The 19,178-nt window shown below is 40.3% G+C and overlaps 1 protein-coding gene across 1 annotated transcript in view; it reads right to left on the bottom strand.

The window, feature by feature from the left end:
* LOC122804025 (hydroxysteroid 11-beta-dehydrogenase 1-like protein) overlaps nt 1-19,178 on the bottom strand; it is a 238,509-nt gene that overhangs the window by 90,565 nt on the left and 128,766 nt on the right. The window contains exon 3 of the mRNA XM_044073703.1: nt 5,854-5,995. Coding sequence (XP_043929638.1) covers nt 5,854-5,995 — 142 coding nt within the window. The remainder of the gene's footprint in view (nt 1-5,853; nt 5,996-19,178) is intronic.

Genomic DNA, 19,178 nt, shown 5'->3' with positions numbered 1-19,178 from the left:
CACAGGAAAAGGCATCAAAGGAGCTTTCACCTTGTCTCCTGTCTTGCCCACCTTTTGGCACTGCCCACAGATCCTGCTGTACCCTGTTACATCTCTGGAAATTCCAGGCCAATAGAAGTTTTGTATAATATGCCTCTTCGTATGTTTTATGCCCATATGACCTGCAAAGGGAATATCATGGGCTATGGCTAGAAGTGCCAGATGGTAAGCTCTAGGCACTACCAACTGCTGTACTCTCTCACCTTCTAGCCCTTCCTCAGGGGTCCACTCTCTGTACAGTAACCCTTTGTTCCAGTATACAGATTCCCCCTTCCCTTGAGAATCAGGTGCCTCCCTAGCTACCTGCCTCAGGCCTTGCAATGTAGGGTCTGAGAGCTGAGCCTGTCTCAAGTCTCTCCTTGTAATCCTTCCCAGCCCTCCTTCCACAGGAAGTCTGGCATCTTCTGACAGCGGTGCCTCACTGTCAGCCTAGGTACTACTACTCACCTCTACCTTTGCAGTTATCCTGTCCAAGGGAACATCAGTACCCACAAGCAGCTGTGGCTCACATTCAGTCTCACTGCTACAGCGTAGCACACTCTCTGAAGTAACTACCTCAGCAGTCCTGGTTGCAAGTATGCAGTCTGTCTGGGTCTCCCCCAGGCTACCAGACTCATATGCTTGTCTCCTAGCCTCACTGCATGTAACTGCATAAGTACATAGTACTGCCTCATCCAAATCCTTCCCTCTCAGGACATCTGCAGAATGGAAGTTCCATACCCCAGTTGTCTCAAGACAACCCACTATTGGCATTTTGTCTTTCCCACTTACTGGCTCCCTCATCTTAGGTTCCCCACCTTGCCTCCGTGGACACCTGTATGCCACATGGCCCCACTGGTTGCATTCAAAAATTTCACCCTAGGTCCTGGACGTGTACCTGGACTAGTGGCTTCCCCTGCTACTGGTGGATTCTGTTGAGGCAGTCTGTGCTGCCCACCCTGGGTTCCTTTAGACCCATGAGCAGTACTGGGGGTCCCCTTCCTGTGCAGGGCTGTCCTGCTTGCTAGGTATAGGTCTCCCTTCTTTCCCAACTCTTCTGAAGTAGCACACTGTCTATCCGCTAACCACATCCTCATGTGCTCAGGCAAAGTGTTAAGGGCTTGTTCCCTTACCAAAAGGTCTGCCAGCCCTTCAAAAGTGGTGACCTGACATCCACTCACCCAGCTATGCAAATAAGTGCTCAGTTCAGCAACATATTGTATGCTCACAAAACTTTTTCCTATACATTTCAGGTGTTAGCTTAAAACATTCCAAAAAGTGTCTTTTTACAGCGGTATAATCAAAACAGTCAGTGTCATGCATTTTTGCTAAAGAAGTTACAGCTTTACCATGGTGTAAGGGGGTCAGGAACTGTACCCATAGCCTTTGGTCAACTTCATACTGTTTACATACCCGCTCAAATATATGAATGAAGCTATCAAAAATATCCCCCTCTTTAAACTGTTGAAGAAATTTACTGACCTTTTGTACTTCTGGGGTCCGGTTACTCCCTTCCCTATTACCTCCATGACCCTGGCGAAGAGTTAGCATTTCCCTCTCATGCCTCCTCTGCTGTTCATTTTCCTCAGCTTGTAGACTCCTCATTTGCTTGTCTGCTTCTAGTTCCATATGCCTGGCCTTCAACTCAAGTCTCTTTAGCTCCAGCTGGATTTTTAAGTCCACTGCAGAAAGGTTGAGCTGTCCATTCTCCGAGGACATTGTATCTCCAGTGTCAGTCTGATTGTCCTCCAGGCTGCTGTTTTCTGATGCAGCTGTAACCAAGGCTGCAATCAGGTCTGCTTTAGTCAGGTTTCCATGCACCAGTCTCCTAGTTTGGCACATCTCTGCAAGCTGGCTCCTTGTCAGCTTTCCATACTCTTCTGCTGACATGCTGCTTGCTCACCCTGACTAACACTAAGCTAACAAAATAAATAAAACAATTGTGATCTGAACTTTGAGTATACACTGCGTGGCTGTTTTAGAGTACAAAACACTTTTAGAGATCACTGGACATAAGCTACTGGAATTTGCTCTACCCACACTACTACAAGCCAATTAGTATATGAAGTAGATTCCACCACTGCCAAACACTTGTGATGACTGTGCTCTGGCCCAGCAATCAAGGAGCCTCAATCCTCACCACTAACACCAGGGAGGTCGTCTCATAGAAGAGAAAAGGATAACTAATACACACAGTAAAGTATAATTTCCCTTAAGTGCACAACGAGATCACAGTCAGTCTGGGGCTGGTTGCTCCCTTGCTCACCAGGTCCCCAATAAGAGTCCCCACTGGCACAGCTATAGGATCCAGGTCTCAGCCTAACTGGGCAAGTTAAAACCTCCAGTACCCTCTCTGTCCAACCAGTGCTTCATGTCCCTGCCATGTAGATGATACAACACACACACACTTTGAGATAAGTATTCATACAAATTCACAGACACTCCTGGGAAAGGCTGACACAGATTCTCCAACTGTGCTCCTTTACCTAGACTATACGGTAGTAATTACTGCCACCACCCAGTTAATAATATCAACTACTAAAAGGCCCTTAAAATGGTGTCCAATTATTACTGTGCAATATTAATATCCAATGGTAGTATGACTAACAGTCAAGGCTTACTTTAGAGTGGCCTATTACAATAACCTTTATAAATATGCAATGTACTCTAGAACTTATCTCTACACAAATCAGCCACAGGTAGAAGGTTTTAAAAATATTTAATAATAAATAATTAAAACAGAAGACAAAACTACTATACCACATAGATATCTAAGAGTTCACAGATCACACAGAAACTTAAAATAATACAGTACGACAGGTCTGATTTCAAAGAAAAACACATAATTAATCTTTACTAGCTTTAACTATTCCTACAAGATATCACAGTGCTAAAAACTTACATGTGAGCACAAGGCAGAGTGCTGATAAGTTGGATAACAAGATCAAAATGTTTCCAGTCTCTTGTGAGAAATAGTATTTGAATATTACTAACAAATATGTTTGCTGGGTCCCTCCCCATATTATATCATTTTTAACACTTAGGTTTTCCTAGGCAAACAAACTGCATTATTTAGCAATCTAACACCTGCACAGAAACTTACAACAGTAGAAGACATTTCACATGTACATTCTAGCAGAAATTAGAGCAATAAAGCACCTTATACATCTAAATTCTTGTCATAAACTTTAGCCTTAAAACAATGGGCATGAAATTTTCATCCAGCCGCCCTGGGGCCGACTTGTAAAACATTAAAGAGATTCATAAGATCTTTTCAATTTCAAAAGACACATTTGAAATAGTTGACTTGGTTTTCCTTACAGCAGATGGCAATGTTGCAACAATCGTGAAGTTCACATTTTACATTGTTTTCTTACATTTAAAACACAAGCCTGTATTTTACATTTATTTATACAGTTGATAGAATTATGTATCAAATTCTACTTGACTAGGCTGGCAGACTTTGCCCATCTCTCCCCAGTCGTCACAATTACCATGAAGTTTTTGAAGGACATGAAGTCTGAAACTCAAATGTTGTCATTATTTAGTAATGCAATCCTCACTGGTTTGCCAGAAAAACACACATTTTATGAGGAACAGAATAAAAACATGAGGCAAAAATCTGGATATCTGAGAGTTACCATGTATTCTGATGACATTGTCAATTAAAGAACACAGGCTATCACAGCACTTTTCTATTCTACAAGAATATTTCATATCAGTCTGGAACTGATGTTCAGACAACAGACTTACAAAGAACATTAGGACATCTTCAGTTATGATATGTTTTAGTACCACTTAAAGGCTATCTAAAATTCACTACCATTATATTTCTGACCCTAATAGAGCCAGTTTACCTAATGTTCAAAAAACAATAACTAGGCATTTTACTAGACAGCATTTTCTCCTTTCACTGTCATATGAACATATGGCCACTTAAGTTATGGGCCATCTGAAAGCTGCATAAAATATATTCCACGTCCTCACTTCTGAAGCTCAGTGTGCAACTGTCATCAATGTGTTAATCCAAGACTGGTATATGCACTTCTTTATAGCTACCTTATGAGTATATAACCTTGTTACAGACAAAAGAAAACATTTTGCTACTGATAAAGAACATCATCAGTACAACTGTAGTTAGAAAACTAAATGGCTGTGCATTACACACTTGCTAAATACATTAGCTTTCACATTGAGAAAAGAAAGATATTGTCCCTCACTTGCAAACAAAGACTACATGAAACCTTTTCTTTAAAAGTTTTTACAACCTCAGGCTAAAGAGACCACAAGCCTCTTTATCATCTATGAAAAGTCTTTCACAAAGCTAGCTACCACTTTCTGAAATTGTCTTCCTAATGAATTAACAGCTCTACAAACACAAGAAACTTTCAAGAAAAAAAAAAATCAACATTTGCATAAGGAATATAGATGTACTTGCTTCAGAGATGCAGGTTAACATATTCATATCCTAATGTATCTTTTGGAGCAGTCAGTGTTGGGAACACTATGACGTTAATGCTTTGTACAGATATCTCATATGTAAGCTATATTGTGTCTGTTGTATTAAGTGTTATTTATACATGGTCTTTATTGAAATCACTGTTGTATTAGTCCTTACTACTGGAGCTTAGCCACTAAGTGTCTGTGTATGTCCAGCTTGACTTCTAAAGCTCAGGATATTCCCTCTTTTTGTGGTCTATGCTGGGCTCCTAGTACATCCAATCATGCCAGTTTAAGATGAGTGTCTACGGCACTATTTCAAAACTTTCTTGTCACAGTTAATGAGTACAGATGCACATTTCTTTGTCAGTGTTGCGAACAGTGTTGCCAGCCTACACATATTCAACCAGATAAGAAACCCATTGAGGAATCCTTTATTTCCATTGTACTGTGATAGGGTACTGATAAGTTTTCAGTGCTTATTGATGTTTTTTTTACATATATCTCATGCCAGAAAAGGGAGACCTGGCTACAGTAGGGAAATCACTCATAAGGAATACCATAGTTGCTGTGTTTTTTGTCTTGGATCAAAGTACATTATCCAAGACTGTGATTTCTGCCAAGCTTCACCCACAGTAGTCTATAGAGTTGTCTATGTTCGCTTTCTGAATACATGGAGCAGAAGAGACTCAAGCCCTTAACCTGGTCTACCGTGGTGAAATCTGCATTGTCTTCCTTCACTGACATCCACCTTGAAATGAAAAGAAGATAGAAAGCAGAAAGGGATGCAGGGAATATGTTGCAGGTGCTCAGTGTTCCCAGTTGGCCTAACAGTGACAACTCAGATGAGATACTTTTCCAACCCCGATATTGAAAACACACACTTTCACAATCCTCTGGTGATACTCCACTGGGGGCTGCCATGATTAAGAAACCAGGTATGTCCATTTGAAATGATCCCGTACAGGGGCCTTCCTCTGTTAGCTGACCTAAGGGATGTGATGAGGAGGCCTACCTGGTCATTTCTGTATATAAGGTGGAATATGTGCCATTTTAATCAAGGAAGATGTCAAAGGGTTTGAAGTGGAAGTCTGGCCTTCCCCCACAGAGCCTAGAACTTCCAGGGTGGATGCAAAATGAAAAGGACCCAGAAAAGTAGATAAGTTTCTCTCCCTTTCCTTCCTGGCAGATGTCCTCTAAGCAGGCACCCAGGGATCTTCCAGTTCTTCCCCTTACATTGAGATTCCACCAAGCCTCCATTCCTTACTTTTAGATGGCATGATCCCAGATTGATTTGGTTAACTCTGAGCACAGATAGTTTATATTTAGGAATTCACTTGTTTTGCAATTCACAATCTATGAGACGTAATATACTTTGGGTTATAAATCACTGACCTAATAAAGAAGACACAACAACGATGGATCCATTGTTCTCAGACAGCACTGGTATTGCAACAGTAGTCAGCTGTACGTAACTGAAAAAATTCACCTGAAATAAGAACAAAGCATAAAGTTTCATTTGTGTCACGACTGTAAGCTATTTAATAAAAAAGTGGTCTCCAATCTCTTTACAAATGGGAACATAAAAAAGTAACTGGTCTGCTTAAATGGACATTTTTCATTTAAATACTTTAAGAGTGTGAATGCAATAATTAGACATCTGTAGCAAATAGACAAAGACCAAATGCAAAGCCAACAGATATAATATCACAATATTATTTTTCAACGAAATAGTGTTATGTCATGTGGGAAAATCAAAGGTGTTTTGTGCAATACTGAGATGTTACATTAAGATACCATTTGGCAACACATACAAATCATACCTCTCAACCTGGAAACATCAAAAATCTGGACAAGGCCCATGAAAAATAGGTACAAATCTGTGTGCTGATTAACATATAATTTGCATACATAATTATGTAACCCCACCCACTCCAATGGAATTGTGGGATACCAACTTTCAAATGCAAACTGAAGAACAGACAACCAAACATGGCACCAGAGTCCCCCTGCAGCCATTCCAATGTCCCGTTACCTGGCTATTTCGCCCCATTTACCATAAACACTAATGTATGCATTCTGCTTTACTTCTACAATGATTTGGATTTTATTTTTACATTTTACAGCACAACAATGCAGAAACACTAAAAGACATCATCTGGTAAACAAAGCAATACTGTTACTGTCTCACAATGAAAATAGGCTTGACATTAAAACTTCTTTGCCCTTGAAACTCACATTCATTGAAACAGCATTGAAACCCACACCACATCCAAAGAAAAAGCATCTGGCCAGTGGTGGATAAAGATTACCTTTGGGCTGTTTTCAAATCATTTGCCCCTTGCACACAAAACAAGAAACATACATGTGTTCAGCAGCCATTATATTATGTAATAAATGGAAATGGGCCTTACCAAAACCTGTCTTTGACAACTTCAAGGACTAATTTGCAGGCCTACTCTAAAATGTCTTCATCTGAGTTGCAGTAATTAGATAATTTTTAAAATTGAAATATAGCCTGTTTCCACTGAGCTTACAGTACTGAATATATCCTACATAATTCTGTTCTGCTCCAAGCCTATGACAGATAGTAGACTTGCTAGATGGAAAGGAAGGACATTTAATATACATATAAAATAAAATTTCAGCCCGTAGTTTTTCTTGCTAAACTTCCTTAATAAAAACAGCTATCACAGTCATTGGCATTGTGTGTTATGAAGGTACACTTTTGAAACTACTGCATACATATTTTACATTTTTTAACAATAAAGCCACTCAAAGGGCATCATATCTACCAGTGCACCATAATACAGAAAAACCCAGGAGTTTTCAGAGCAGATATCTTGCTTGCATTCACAATAATAAAATATATAACTATCTGAAGGATTTGGCAGCTTTGGAGATTGAACTTAGTGTAAATGGTGTCAAGAGGCTGACATACTCTTGGCAATTATAGCACTTTATTTGCAGTAAAACACTATATCAGCCCTGCAGTCTCTGCACTTTGTACACAGCTTAGAAAAATAACAGGAATGATTAGTCAGTTTATAACGTGAGCAGCAAAGTAATGAATTATTTACAATGCATGTGGCAATCAGAGCAACACATCACCACTGCCAAGTCATTTTGTACAACTGATATTTTGCATGCTTCACACATAATGAGACATGTACGCATGAACTTTTATGGGAAATGGACTGCAAATTAGAGCCAACTGCATTTCTGACCACTCGAAAAAAGTATAAATATAGTGTCAATCTAAAGACTATGATATAATAAAATATGGTCCTCCTCAATTCCTAGATGAAGCTATAAAGCTTTGTTGAGTATGTTATTGCAGACAGTTAACCTTGTAGGGTTCCCTCATAAACACAACTTTGTATTAAATCAACTGCCATTTTATCAAATCAACTGCCATTTTATCAATCAGCCTTGCATACATATATAACTGTTTTGCTTATGCTAATACATGTGAATAAACCAGGCTGGGCAATGCCTCTCCTTTTCTGCCTGGTGGACTGTCACAAGGAAACAACAAGCTCTAGAAATATAGCCAATCTGGGTTAACAAGCTGTTAAAAAAAACAAAAAAAACAAAAAAAAAACCTGAACAATGTAATTACTAATCGAGTATTTATTCCAGACATCACATCACATCCATTATTTGCGTCTGCTGTATGTATGACTTCACACGGTTACATCCACAGCCTAACATGTACACTGACTCACAGTAGTTCCCGTACCTCCTCCATCGTTGCTGCCATTAATAACATTGCCCTGAGTAGTTCCCGGCTTAATCCCTACTCGCAAACTCTGCCCGCTCGGCGAACTGCTGTTTCAGCACTGTTCTAAAATTCCCCATTCCTGCCAGCTTGCAATTCAAATCAGCCAGCCAGAAATGATGATGTGAGCTCCTTGAGCTCAGTTCTGACTGGCTGGTAGCCTGACAGAGCTGATGTCATTGCGCACGTGATGACGTCAGCTCCAGCAGTGCGAAAATTAAAAAAAAAGCAAAAAAAAAATGGAAATGAAGGGTGCCACTCGGGAATCGTGGCACCCCTTCATTTGAACCCCAAAACTCGGTAAAAAACAAGTAATTCGGAACGGTTGGGAGGTATGATACAAATTAATCCACTTAGTTTGTTAAAGGGACAATCCCAGGGATTTTTTGTTTTGATTCAGCCTTTGTTTACATTTCAGGTTTGCCTTTCTGAGCATGCTCACCTTTGGCTGAGTGGGGGGGGGGAGTCTCTGCAGGAAGTTTCAAAGGTGACAGCCAAATTCTATCTGAAATTGCAGTTGTACAGATGGAGCCTGACGGAGCCTACTTCGAGGTGATCTATGCCTGACATACAAAGCTCTGTCAAATCCAGAATTAATGGACATGCTCCACCTCAGTAAATCTAAATCAGAGTCAGGGACTTGAACCTCAGCACAGAAATAAATAGAACTTGATGGAGGGACAGGTTCATAACCCAGAGGCTCTGGAATAGAATTCCAGTTCATGTGAGGCAGAGCACCTCACTGAATCTCTTCAAGAAGAATCTAGGTGGATGGGGATCGAGGTTTGTCCCAGGGATTACCCCGTGTCACTATTAGACAGAGGCACAGTAAACTAAACCTAAAAGGGCACAGTATACTCAAATCAAGGCATACAGAATCGGGCTAGGCTTATAATTGCCCCAGGGCAGATAGCCTAGTATGAACTTATGAACCTTATGAACAGCTTTCCCTGTGAACCATTCATTACTTTAATCTGTGCATTTCACACATTCAGAAAATCAGCCTTTCAGGCTTTTTATGACTTGACTGCTGCTGCTTCTCTACAAAGCACATCAGTAATGCAAGGTTTTTAAAACATTAGTAAACAAGAGTTTTTTGCTTCTTTCATTTCATATTTTATTCTGTGGTGATTGTGAATCCTGGCCATCTACAACACTTCTATGACATGGCTTCTACCTATAGAAAGCATTGGAGTGAGGCAAACAATAGTGGAAACCATATTATTCTTTCTTTCATTTCATGTTTTACTGTGTTCTGATTTTTAATACTAGCCTAGTGCAGTAACTTTCTGACCTGCTAATAATTCCATAGAAAGCAAGTGTGTGACAGAAGGTTGGAGCATTAGTAGTCACACTCTTCCGTTCTTTTTTCAGCTTCTTGTTTATGTGCTGATTTCTGAATACTAATAGACAAATACACTATTTTTGTGAGCGGGCTGCTTGTACATCTCCAGAAGCATGACTGATGCAAAGTTTAAAATTTATAATACATGCATCTTTTTCTTTCACTTCATATTTTATTTTTACTGATTTCCAGCTACTAGCCAAATGCACTTCCTAGTGTACATGCTACATCTTAGTAATTTACTGGATTGTATTATGTTTTCAGCACTTGTTTTTCTTTTAAGCTTATATCTGTATGAATCTGTTTCTAATTCCAGTGTTATTAAGATATAAACAAATAACTGAAATGACATTGTACAGCTTTTGCCATCATTCTAACAGTTTGCATTCCCTAACGAGTGTCTGATTCCTGGTCTGACAATGATTAGTCCTACATGGTAACTTTTAAACTGTTTCCGTTCCAGCTTAATCACATAACAGCATACCTCTCAATCACTTAGCACAAAAATCTAGACAAAGCCTAAAATAATAAGGAACAAATGGCCCAAAATAAAGACAAATTTTAAATACTGCTCTTATAAACTTAGAAAGTTACTAGAATAACAGCACTTCTTGATGTGCATTTTCTGAAGGATATGAATTCTGAAATTCAAATGTGTGTCATTATTTAGTAACTTCAATCCTCAGTGATTTCTCAGAAAATCAAAATGTTATGGGGAACAGACCATAAATATGATGCAAAAATGTGGACATTCAGGTAAAATCTGGACAGTTGAGAGGCATGCATGGTAGTTATGACAGATCAAAGTGACAGAAAGTGTGTGTGTGTGTCTTTCGGCTTATCCCGGTTAGGGGTTGCCACAGCGGAACTCCGGTCCGCTAATGTTTGGTAGTGGATTTTTACATGCCGAGTTACCAGCCCTGATGCACAACCTTCAATGAAGGCATGCCCATTCACGCATGCCTCCACACAGAAGATGCTCTAGCTGAGAATCGAACGGGACAATGTCTTGCTGTGAGGCGACAACGCTACCGCAGCACCACTACCGTGGATAAAGTGACAGAAAGTACAGTTGTATAAAATCTTACCATAATAGTTGATGTCCTTCTCTTCTCTGGTGCAGTATTCAGTACAGAAGGGATGTATCTTTGTGGACAGACAGTCGCTTGGCCATGTATAAATAAGTTTAAAATAGACCTTGGTTGTGCCGTACGTCATCTTTTATGTTCTGCACACAGAACATGGCACAAAAAAGGGACTTACGAATGCAACTACCTAGAACTGAGTTGCTCTAGAAGAGAACAGGCATCATAGGGACAAAGGAGTCCATACACATCCAGAAGGAAAAAATGCAGAACAAACAACAGGGGGTTGGAGGGAGGGAGCAAATACTGCCACAATGAAGAATAAGACATCTACTGTTTTGGGAATATTTTACACAACTGTACTATGTCATTCTATATCACTGTCGCAGTATTCTACATAGAAGGGAGAGTAAAAAAGCTCAAGAAACAGAATGGGAGGTGGAAGGCTGAGAAGAACCCTCAACAAACCCACATAAAATGGTTTCAGTAAAACCTGCTCTGGCCGTAGAAACTATATCCAGCTTACAATGCTTAGTAAATGTATGCAATGAAGACCACATAGCAGCTTCAAGGATGGAATTGGTGTCCAACCCCTTGAAGAAGGCACCACAAGAGGCAACAGCCTTAGTGAAATGAGCTCTAACAAAAGCAGACAGAGATTTGTCATGAAAAGAATAACAAAAGGAAATGGCCTCCAATATCCAGGGGGGAGATGGTTTGTTTAGGAACAGACAAAGCCAAAGACCTGGAATAAAAGGAAACAAAAAGCTGATCAGACTTATGAATAGTCCTAGTTTTATCCAAATAGTGCCTGAGCTGTCTGTGCAAATCCAAGGTGTGCAGGAACGTCTCATTACCAGACTGAGGACAAGGGATAAAGGAAGGTAGTTGTACTGACTGATTTAAGGACAACTCATTGACTACATTGGGAATAAGAGAAGGGTTAGTATGAAGAGACACCCTGTCCCTGTGAAAAACCAAAAAAGCAGGAATGGCCATAAGGGCCTAGAGCTCCGAATCCCACTGAGAAGAAGTAAGAGCCAGCAACAAAACAGACTTCCAGATACAATGTTTCAAAGCAGCAGAATCTGCAGGCTCAGAAGGAGCCTGAGTCAGTTTTTCCAAAACAAAATTAAGATCCCAAGGAGGAGGAATAAGCTTTCTTGGAGGTCTAATATGCAGGATGCCTTTAAGAAATTGTTTGATCTCAAAATGAGAGGTCACAGGAGGATTTGAAGGCAGACAAGCAGAAATGGCTGACGAATGGGCCTTCACAGAAGAATAGGCCAAGTATGATTGGAGCAACTCATACAAATGATCAGACCCCCACTGAAAGAGGACCCTAGTTATGACCATGGCACTAGACCAAATATCTCTTCACTTTGGACATGTAACATTTTCTGGTTGAGGGTTTCCTTTCCTCCTGTAAAACAATGAACACGTCCTCAGAAAAGATGTGCCTGAAAGGGATCAAAACCCTATCACCCACAATACAATGTCAGTTGAAGAACGGACAAGTTTAGATTACCTCTTGTCCTGTGAAAAGATCGAACCAGTGAAGTAACTTGGGATGGCTACCCATGGCCAGATGCATTATTTCTGACAGAGTAGTCCACAATTCATTTTTTAAGTCTGAGAACTCATTATAGTCCCAAAAAATATGTTCCTAATTAATTCTTTCTTCCCCATCAAACTGTCAACATTTGCAATCTACTTGAGTAAATATTCTTCGTGTCTGTTTAGGGTGTTAAAATACCTATGCAGATACTTCCAAGCAAAAATCCTAAATCTTCTACAATTTGTTGTATATTTGAGAGCCTTATCTCCTCCCCTTGTTTCTTTGTGAACTTTCCAACCTCCTCTGATTCATATAGTTATCATGCAGTACTTTATATGCCCTACTAATTATCCCCCCACATCCCCAGCTAATTCTAAATGCTAACTCTGAGATCACACAATCCCCATGGAAAGGAAATATTTCCCTATTCATGGATTGCTGATCTTGCACACCTGTCAATTACCTGTCTGTCGACCAAATGGTGTCACTTGTCTGCGTGTTGCAGCACTTGCCATTCACTCCAGAGCTTGTCACCCATATATATCAATGTCCTTGACATATATATATATATATATATATATATATATATATACACACACACACACACACACACACACACACACACACACACACACACACCCCCCAAAACAATTAAGTCCAGCACTAACAAGGAAAATGAAACCCATTTATTCACAAAAAGTTACAATGGTCAAAAGAGAAAAATCCATCAGCAATCCCCACTTACGGAGCATCTTCAGTGCATGATAGAAGTAAAACACCAACAAATATGTATTTAAATAGTAAATTCACACAGTGTGACTCAAACTGATTAAACGTTTAAAGATATGGTTGTCTATTAAAAAAGAGGGAAAAGATGCATCTAACTGATACATACTATCAATATTAGTACTAAAATATTGCTTTTTTTATATTCTTAACCATTCATGCTAACAATTGAATAAAGAACCTGATCAATTTTTTCCCAAAAATAAGTGAATACGAGTAAGAAATACATAAAAAATAATAAAGTCATTTCGAAACATATTATATAAATTAAATCAAACACAATGCTGCTTCCCAGGTTAACACCACTGCTCAGGTTGAGGCAGCGGAGGCATGTAAAATGATAGCAGGTTTTAATAGTTACTCAGTGTATATTCTTTTCACATATATGATGATGAGTTCTAGGTATTCTATGTATGTTTTTTATGCATTAATACGTTTTTATGCATTAATATATTATTATTTTTTATGTATTAATACATTATATACATTTTTACATGTTATGCTGCTATGTGCTTTTGTGTTTTCATGTTTTTAAGGGTTAGGATGTTCATTGAAAGGAAAGGCTGTGATTCAACAATACCTATACGAATTGGTAGGGGAACAGTGGTCCCAGGTTAAGTATGAATGAGTCATTCATTATATATGGCAGTATTTACAATAAGCTTGCATTATTTACCCTTTTTTATTCTTCATACATTTTATAGGAGATTTTAGCTATCATATGTGGATAGTTTTTTATATGAGATATGTTGTGCTTTGCAACTGTTTGTAATATGTTGTGACTTTAAGCAGAAGCTTGAGTTAAATTGATGTCTATGATTGGTTGATTTTTTATGGTTCTCTTTATATATAGATTGTCTGTTCGGCGGTTTAATCATGGATCTGCTGAAGCTGATATAGTGAAAGCGCTTATCTGTTTAACTTTATTAAACTACATCGAATTACAACTGGAACTGTTATTTTTTGAAAGTTTTTACCTTCACTTTCACTTCTGCTCAGTACTTGGTTGATGATATTATATAAATTCATCGAGTCCTGGGCTATATGTTGCTCCTTCTCTACTAATCCAGCTTGCTTCTTTTTTATCAAGCATTATTTGGCAACAAGAAGGAGAGATATTAAAATAGGAGCGGCTATGACAAGGAACCTTGGGACACACTACTGCTCACTAGTCTCTTGGTGGAGGTGTCACTGATCCTGACTTCATGGGTCCTATCTGTGAGCCAGCTTGCAGTCTAGTGAGTTATGTTGGGATTTATGCCTAGTTCTGAGAGTTTGACAACAATACCTGAGTGGGGTATTGTATTGAACACCTTGGCCAAGTCAAGGTAAGTGGTATGCACTATTTTCTCCTCATCTGTAGCCATAGTGACCCTCTCAAAGATGTCAACAAGTTAAGTAGGCAAGACCTTCCCTTAATGAAGCCAAACTGGAATGGGTCCAGTGTCTGTTGTTTGCAATTGTCCTTGTTAATCATTTCCATGATAATTTAGTCCATGCCTTTGTATACAAGACTTGTCAAGACTGATGCGTCTGTAGTTCCTGGGGTCAGCTGATGGTCCACCCTTATAAAGAAGGATGACTGTTGTGGCCCTCCATTCACCTGGCATATAACCTGCTTTGAGGCTGTAGTTGAAGAGTGCTTCAAGTGATGCTGTCAGGTCATGTTTTATGCTATTTAGGAGGCAACTGGGACTATTGCCTGGGCCAGTGAAGCACTGTTTTTACCTTTAGTGAGCACCTCCAGGACCTGCTCCCTGTTGACATCTGGGGGATATGCAAGAAGGGATTTCAAGGGGATACTGGAGGTCATCTTAACTCTTCCTGGCTATATACCTGCTCTATAACCTAACCTCTTTCTTCTCCTTATATTATAATTAAATTCCTATCCTTTTTACTACTAGTGACTGATGATATTTTCTCCATATTTATTGTTTTTTCTTTCATTACTTGTTGATACTGGTACAATAATGCTGATTTATTTATCTCCATTTTTACCACTCTGACCAACTAAACCCCTGCTTTTATGTATATATTCTGTATGTTACTGCAATCAAACAAACTAAATTCCTGACTTATGTATATATTCTGTGTATATTACTGCAACCACTATGTGTAACACTGTTTCTACTTCTGTACCAATTAATGTTTATTTTTTTTTCTGCATCTATGTTCTTGTCGGAGCTTTTCTCCTCAGGCCTCCACCGAAAATGGGCTCTTTTAGGCCCAGTGGACTTTCCCGGGAAACAAATGCAATAAATAAATAAATAAATAAATAAAACAAACATTAGAGCTAGATTTATCGGCCAGTAGATTTGTTATGCCACCCAGGTCAGCGAAGGTTGTGGAAGTTACCACCACTTCCGAACACTGCTGAGTATAATCCTTAAGGTTACTGACATATAGCTGAAGAAGGCTTTGTGATTGTCCTTAGCCAGGGAGGCTATCTTGACTTTAAAAGATCTGGGGATACCTCTGGCAGCCTCAGTGCAGCCATATACATGTCTGTGCAGGGTCCTGTCAGAGAGCCTTTTCACTTGCCTGGGCTGTAATGAGTGAAAAGGAATTGTCTTGGGGCCGCATATAAAATATGTAATATAGTTAACTGTTTTGCTGTCATAGGTTCATAGGTTCATAGGTTCATACTAGGCTATCTGCCCAAGGGCATTTATAAGCCTAGCCCATAGTTATGTGGCTTTCGCCACCCCTTTAGTTTGAATAAAACTATGCCTATTATTTTGCTGTGCCTCTGTCAAGCAGTGACACTGAAGTAATCCCTGGGGTATATCTGCGATCTCCCATCCATTGGTCAAGATTCCTCTTGAACACGGCCAGCGAGGTGCTCTGCCTCACATGTACCGGGATTTTGTTCCACAGCATAGGGAGTCTCTGGGCGATGAATTTGTCCCTCCAGCACGTTCTATTAATAACCGTGTCAAGGTTTAAGTCTAACGCCCTTGTGGTTCTGAGGGATCTAGATTTTTTGAGGTGAAGCATATTCATCAAATCTGGGTTTGACATGGCCTTATATGTCAGGCACATGTCACCTCTGAGCAAGCGGTATGAGACTGAATAGAGCTGGAGTTCTTTCAGTCGGGCAGCATAAGACATATTTTTGAGACCCTTTATCCTTTTGGTGAGGAACTTTTGGGGCCTTTCCAGCTGCTGCAGGTGTCGGGTCAGATACATTCCGAATGGGGCATTGTACTCAATCATAGGTCTAATGAGTGATGAGTACAGGGGGACGATGACCTCCCTTGATCTAGATGTGAATCCCTTCATGATCAGGTGGGCAATGTAGAAGGTTTTCCGAACTACTTTAGCAACATGAGTGTCAAACGAAAGGCTACTGTCAACCTGGGTCCCCAGATCCCTGATGACGTCTTCTGTGCTCAGTGGATTGCCACCTATATGGTAGCTAGGGGTAACCTTGTTTTTCCCGAAGGGTATGACTATGCATTTCTTGGCGTTTAACTTTAGGCCATGGCTCTGGCACCAGTTATCCGTTTCTGTGAGGCCCTTCTGAAGGATATCTGTGTCAGATGTGTTTTCGACTATGGCACCCAGTTTGCAGTCATCTGCAAACTTTGTCAGCCATAACCCTCCTGTGTTTGTTTGGACTTCCGAAAAGTAGATGCCGAACAAGAGTGGACCCAGGACTGAGCCCTGTGGGACACCACTTGTGACAGGCTTTGAGTCTGACATGGCTCCAGCAACTCTGACCCTGTGGGTTCTGTCACTTAGCCAGTTTGCAACCCATCTTGTGATGTATGGGTTTACATTCAAGCTGATGAGTTTTTCGATGATACCTGAGTGGGGTATTGTGTTGAAGGCCTTTGCCAGGTCGAGGTAGGCTGTATGGACTGCCTTTCCTCATCAATGGCCTTGGTGACTGTCTCAAAAGTCAACCAAGTTTAAAAGGCATGATCTGCCTTTGACAAAGCCAAACTGGGTTGGATCCAAAGTCTGCAAGTTCCCTATGTCTTTATTTATGAGTTCCATTATGATCCTCTCCATGGCTTTGCAGATAAGGCTTGTCAAGCTAATGGGACGTAATTACCAGGGTCGGTGGAGGCACCACCCTTGTGAAGTGGGACCACAGTTGCCGTGCGCCACTCCTTGGTACGTATCCTGAGGTGAGGCTAAGATTAAACAGCTGTCCTAACTGCGGGTTTAATTCCTCATTGAGTGTGGAGCACACAGCCGGGACACCATCCGTCCCATGGATGCTGTGTTTTTGCCTTGAGAGGGCAGCTCTCACCTGGGCGTTGGAGATGTTTGGGGCTACAATCCTCTGGTATAGATATCTCTCCTTTGGGGAGGGGGAGTTTGCACTGAACCTGTCAGCCAGTATGTTGGCAATGTGTGTAGGTTCAGTAATCTTCACATCATTTTGAACTAATTCTGAGCATATCTGGGAGCTTCCTCCTAGGTTTCTAACATAGCTAAAGAAGGCCTTATGATTGTCTTTTGAGTCCTTGGCGATTTTTCTCTCAAAATTTGCCTTGGATGATTTTATGAGAGCTCTTAGTTTTTTACTTATAATGATCAAAGGTGTCTTACCTTTCAAGGATTTTGCTCTATCTTGTAGTAGCTTCCTCCTTTTGTTGTAGAGCTTGTTTATGGCTGGGGTCCACCAGACTGGACGCTTGCCTTTGGTACAAAGAGTCTTAGTTTTGTTTGGGATTGCCTGATCCATGCAGTCCCGTAGGTGCTGGTAGAAGGCATTTATAAGTGATTCAGCGGTTTGAGTAATGTTTACCACTGGCTCAGGGGCCTTAAAGGAGACCACGCTAGTTTTTAGAAGTGTGAAGTCGGCTTTTGAGAAGTTTTTCACTGTGGTCTTTTTATTTCAGGTGGGGGAGGGATGAGGACCTCCAGCAGATTAGTTTATGATCTGATCTCACCAGTGAGGGGTATACTCGGTGTTGAACATTGTGATCCCATGTTCGTGATGATGAGATCAAGTATGTTTTCTCCTCTTGTGGGGATGGTGACTAGTTGTTCCATGGCATTTGAGTTTATGAACTCCAGGAACCTTTGGGCTAGAGTGTTTGGGCTTGAGTAGTGTTCCCAGTCTATATTAGGGTAGTTGAAATCACCTAGTATGATGGTGTTTGGAGATACATTTATCCCCTCCAATGTTTTCAGGAAGGCCATGTGAGGTTCCTGAGTTTGAGAGGGTGGCCTGTAACATGCTACAAATTGCAGAGCAGTCTTTCCTATGGTTAATTGCACCTGGATGGTCTCCGATGCATCGTGCGTTGCCACCAACCCTGACCAAAGTCAACCTCCTGGCTCCACTCTAGGTGCATTCAAGCAATAAATGTAATAATGAATGCCCAACAGTTACCTTACAATTCTACTTCTCGAACAGCTTTGTTACTATTTTTATTTTCAGATAAACAGATATGGAACCCTTAGAGCATAATTTGCGTAGCTGTTATGTGAAAGATACTATGCACGTGCGTATATTAATTTTAAAACAGTCAAGTGTTTTGCAAAAAAACACAATGCTTCCCCACATTTTTTGAACTTAATTAGGCAACAAACATCAGTGTAGAAATGGAAACTTGGGATGCATGTTTAAAGCGCCAGTATGAATTCTCAAGACAAACCTTGGTCAGCTGACGTACTATCTCTGCATTTCAAAGGGACTTACTGACTGTGTGTTCCAAAGTGAAGATAAAATGAAAAGTTTTTTTATTGCCACTTTTTGTTGTAATACCGTTGCTCAACTTCAGATCTTAGCTATTCTCAGTCCTCTCCCCACCCAGAGAGAGGTTTGCCCTCCAAAGTATTCAGAAGCCCTTAAATAAATGACCCCTACAGTAGTCTGGCCATGTATGCACAAGCAGTTATGACACCACAATGAAACATTTCCCCCAAAGGCCCCACCAGTAGATTGCCCATGTATGCACAGGGACTTTGACATCAAAATTAAACCTTTCCCACAGGATCCCTCTAGCAGTATGACAACGCATGCAGAAGCACTGAAAGTACACCAAAATGAAACATTAACACGCGGATGATTCTACTATTATCTGCTCTGGTGACTCTGAAACCGAACTTCTGACCATCACCCAGAATGCTTTCTCTATTACCGAAAACTGGATGACAAATAATCACCTCACCCTCAACCCAAATAAAACAAAACTCCTGCCC

This window comes from Protopterus annectens, chromosome 6.part0, assembly GCF_019279795.1.
Source record: "Protopterus annectens isolate FY-2018-M chromosome 6.part0, PAN1.0, whole genome shotgun sequence".
NCBI lineage: Eukaryota > Metazoa > Chordata > Ceratodontiformes > Protopteridae > Protopterus > Protopterus annectens.
Note: the sequence above shows the minus strand (reverse complement) of the source record. Positions and strands in the feature narration are given on the sequence as shown.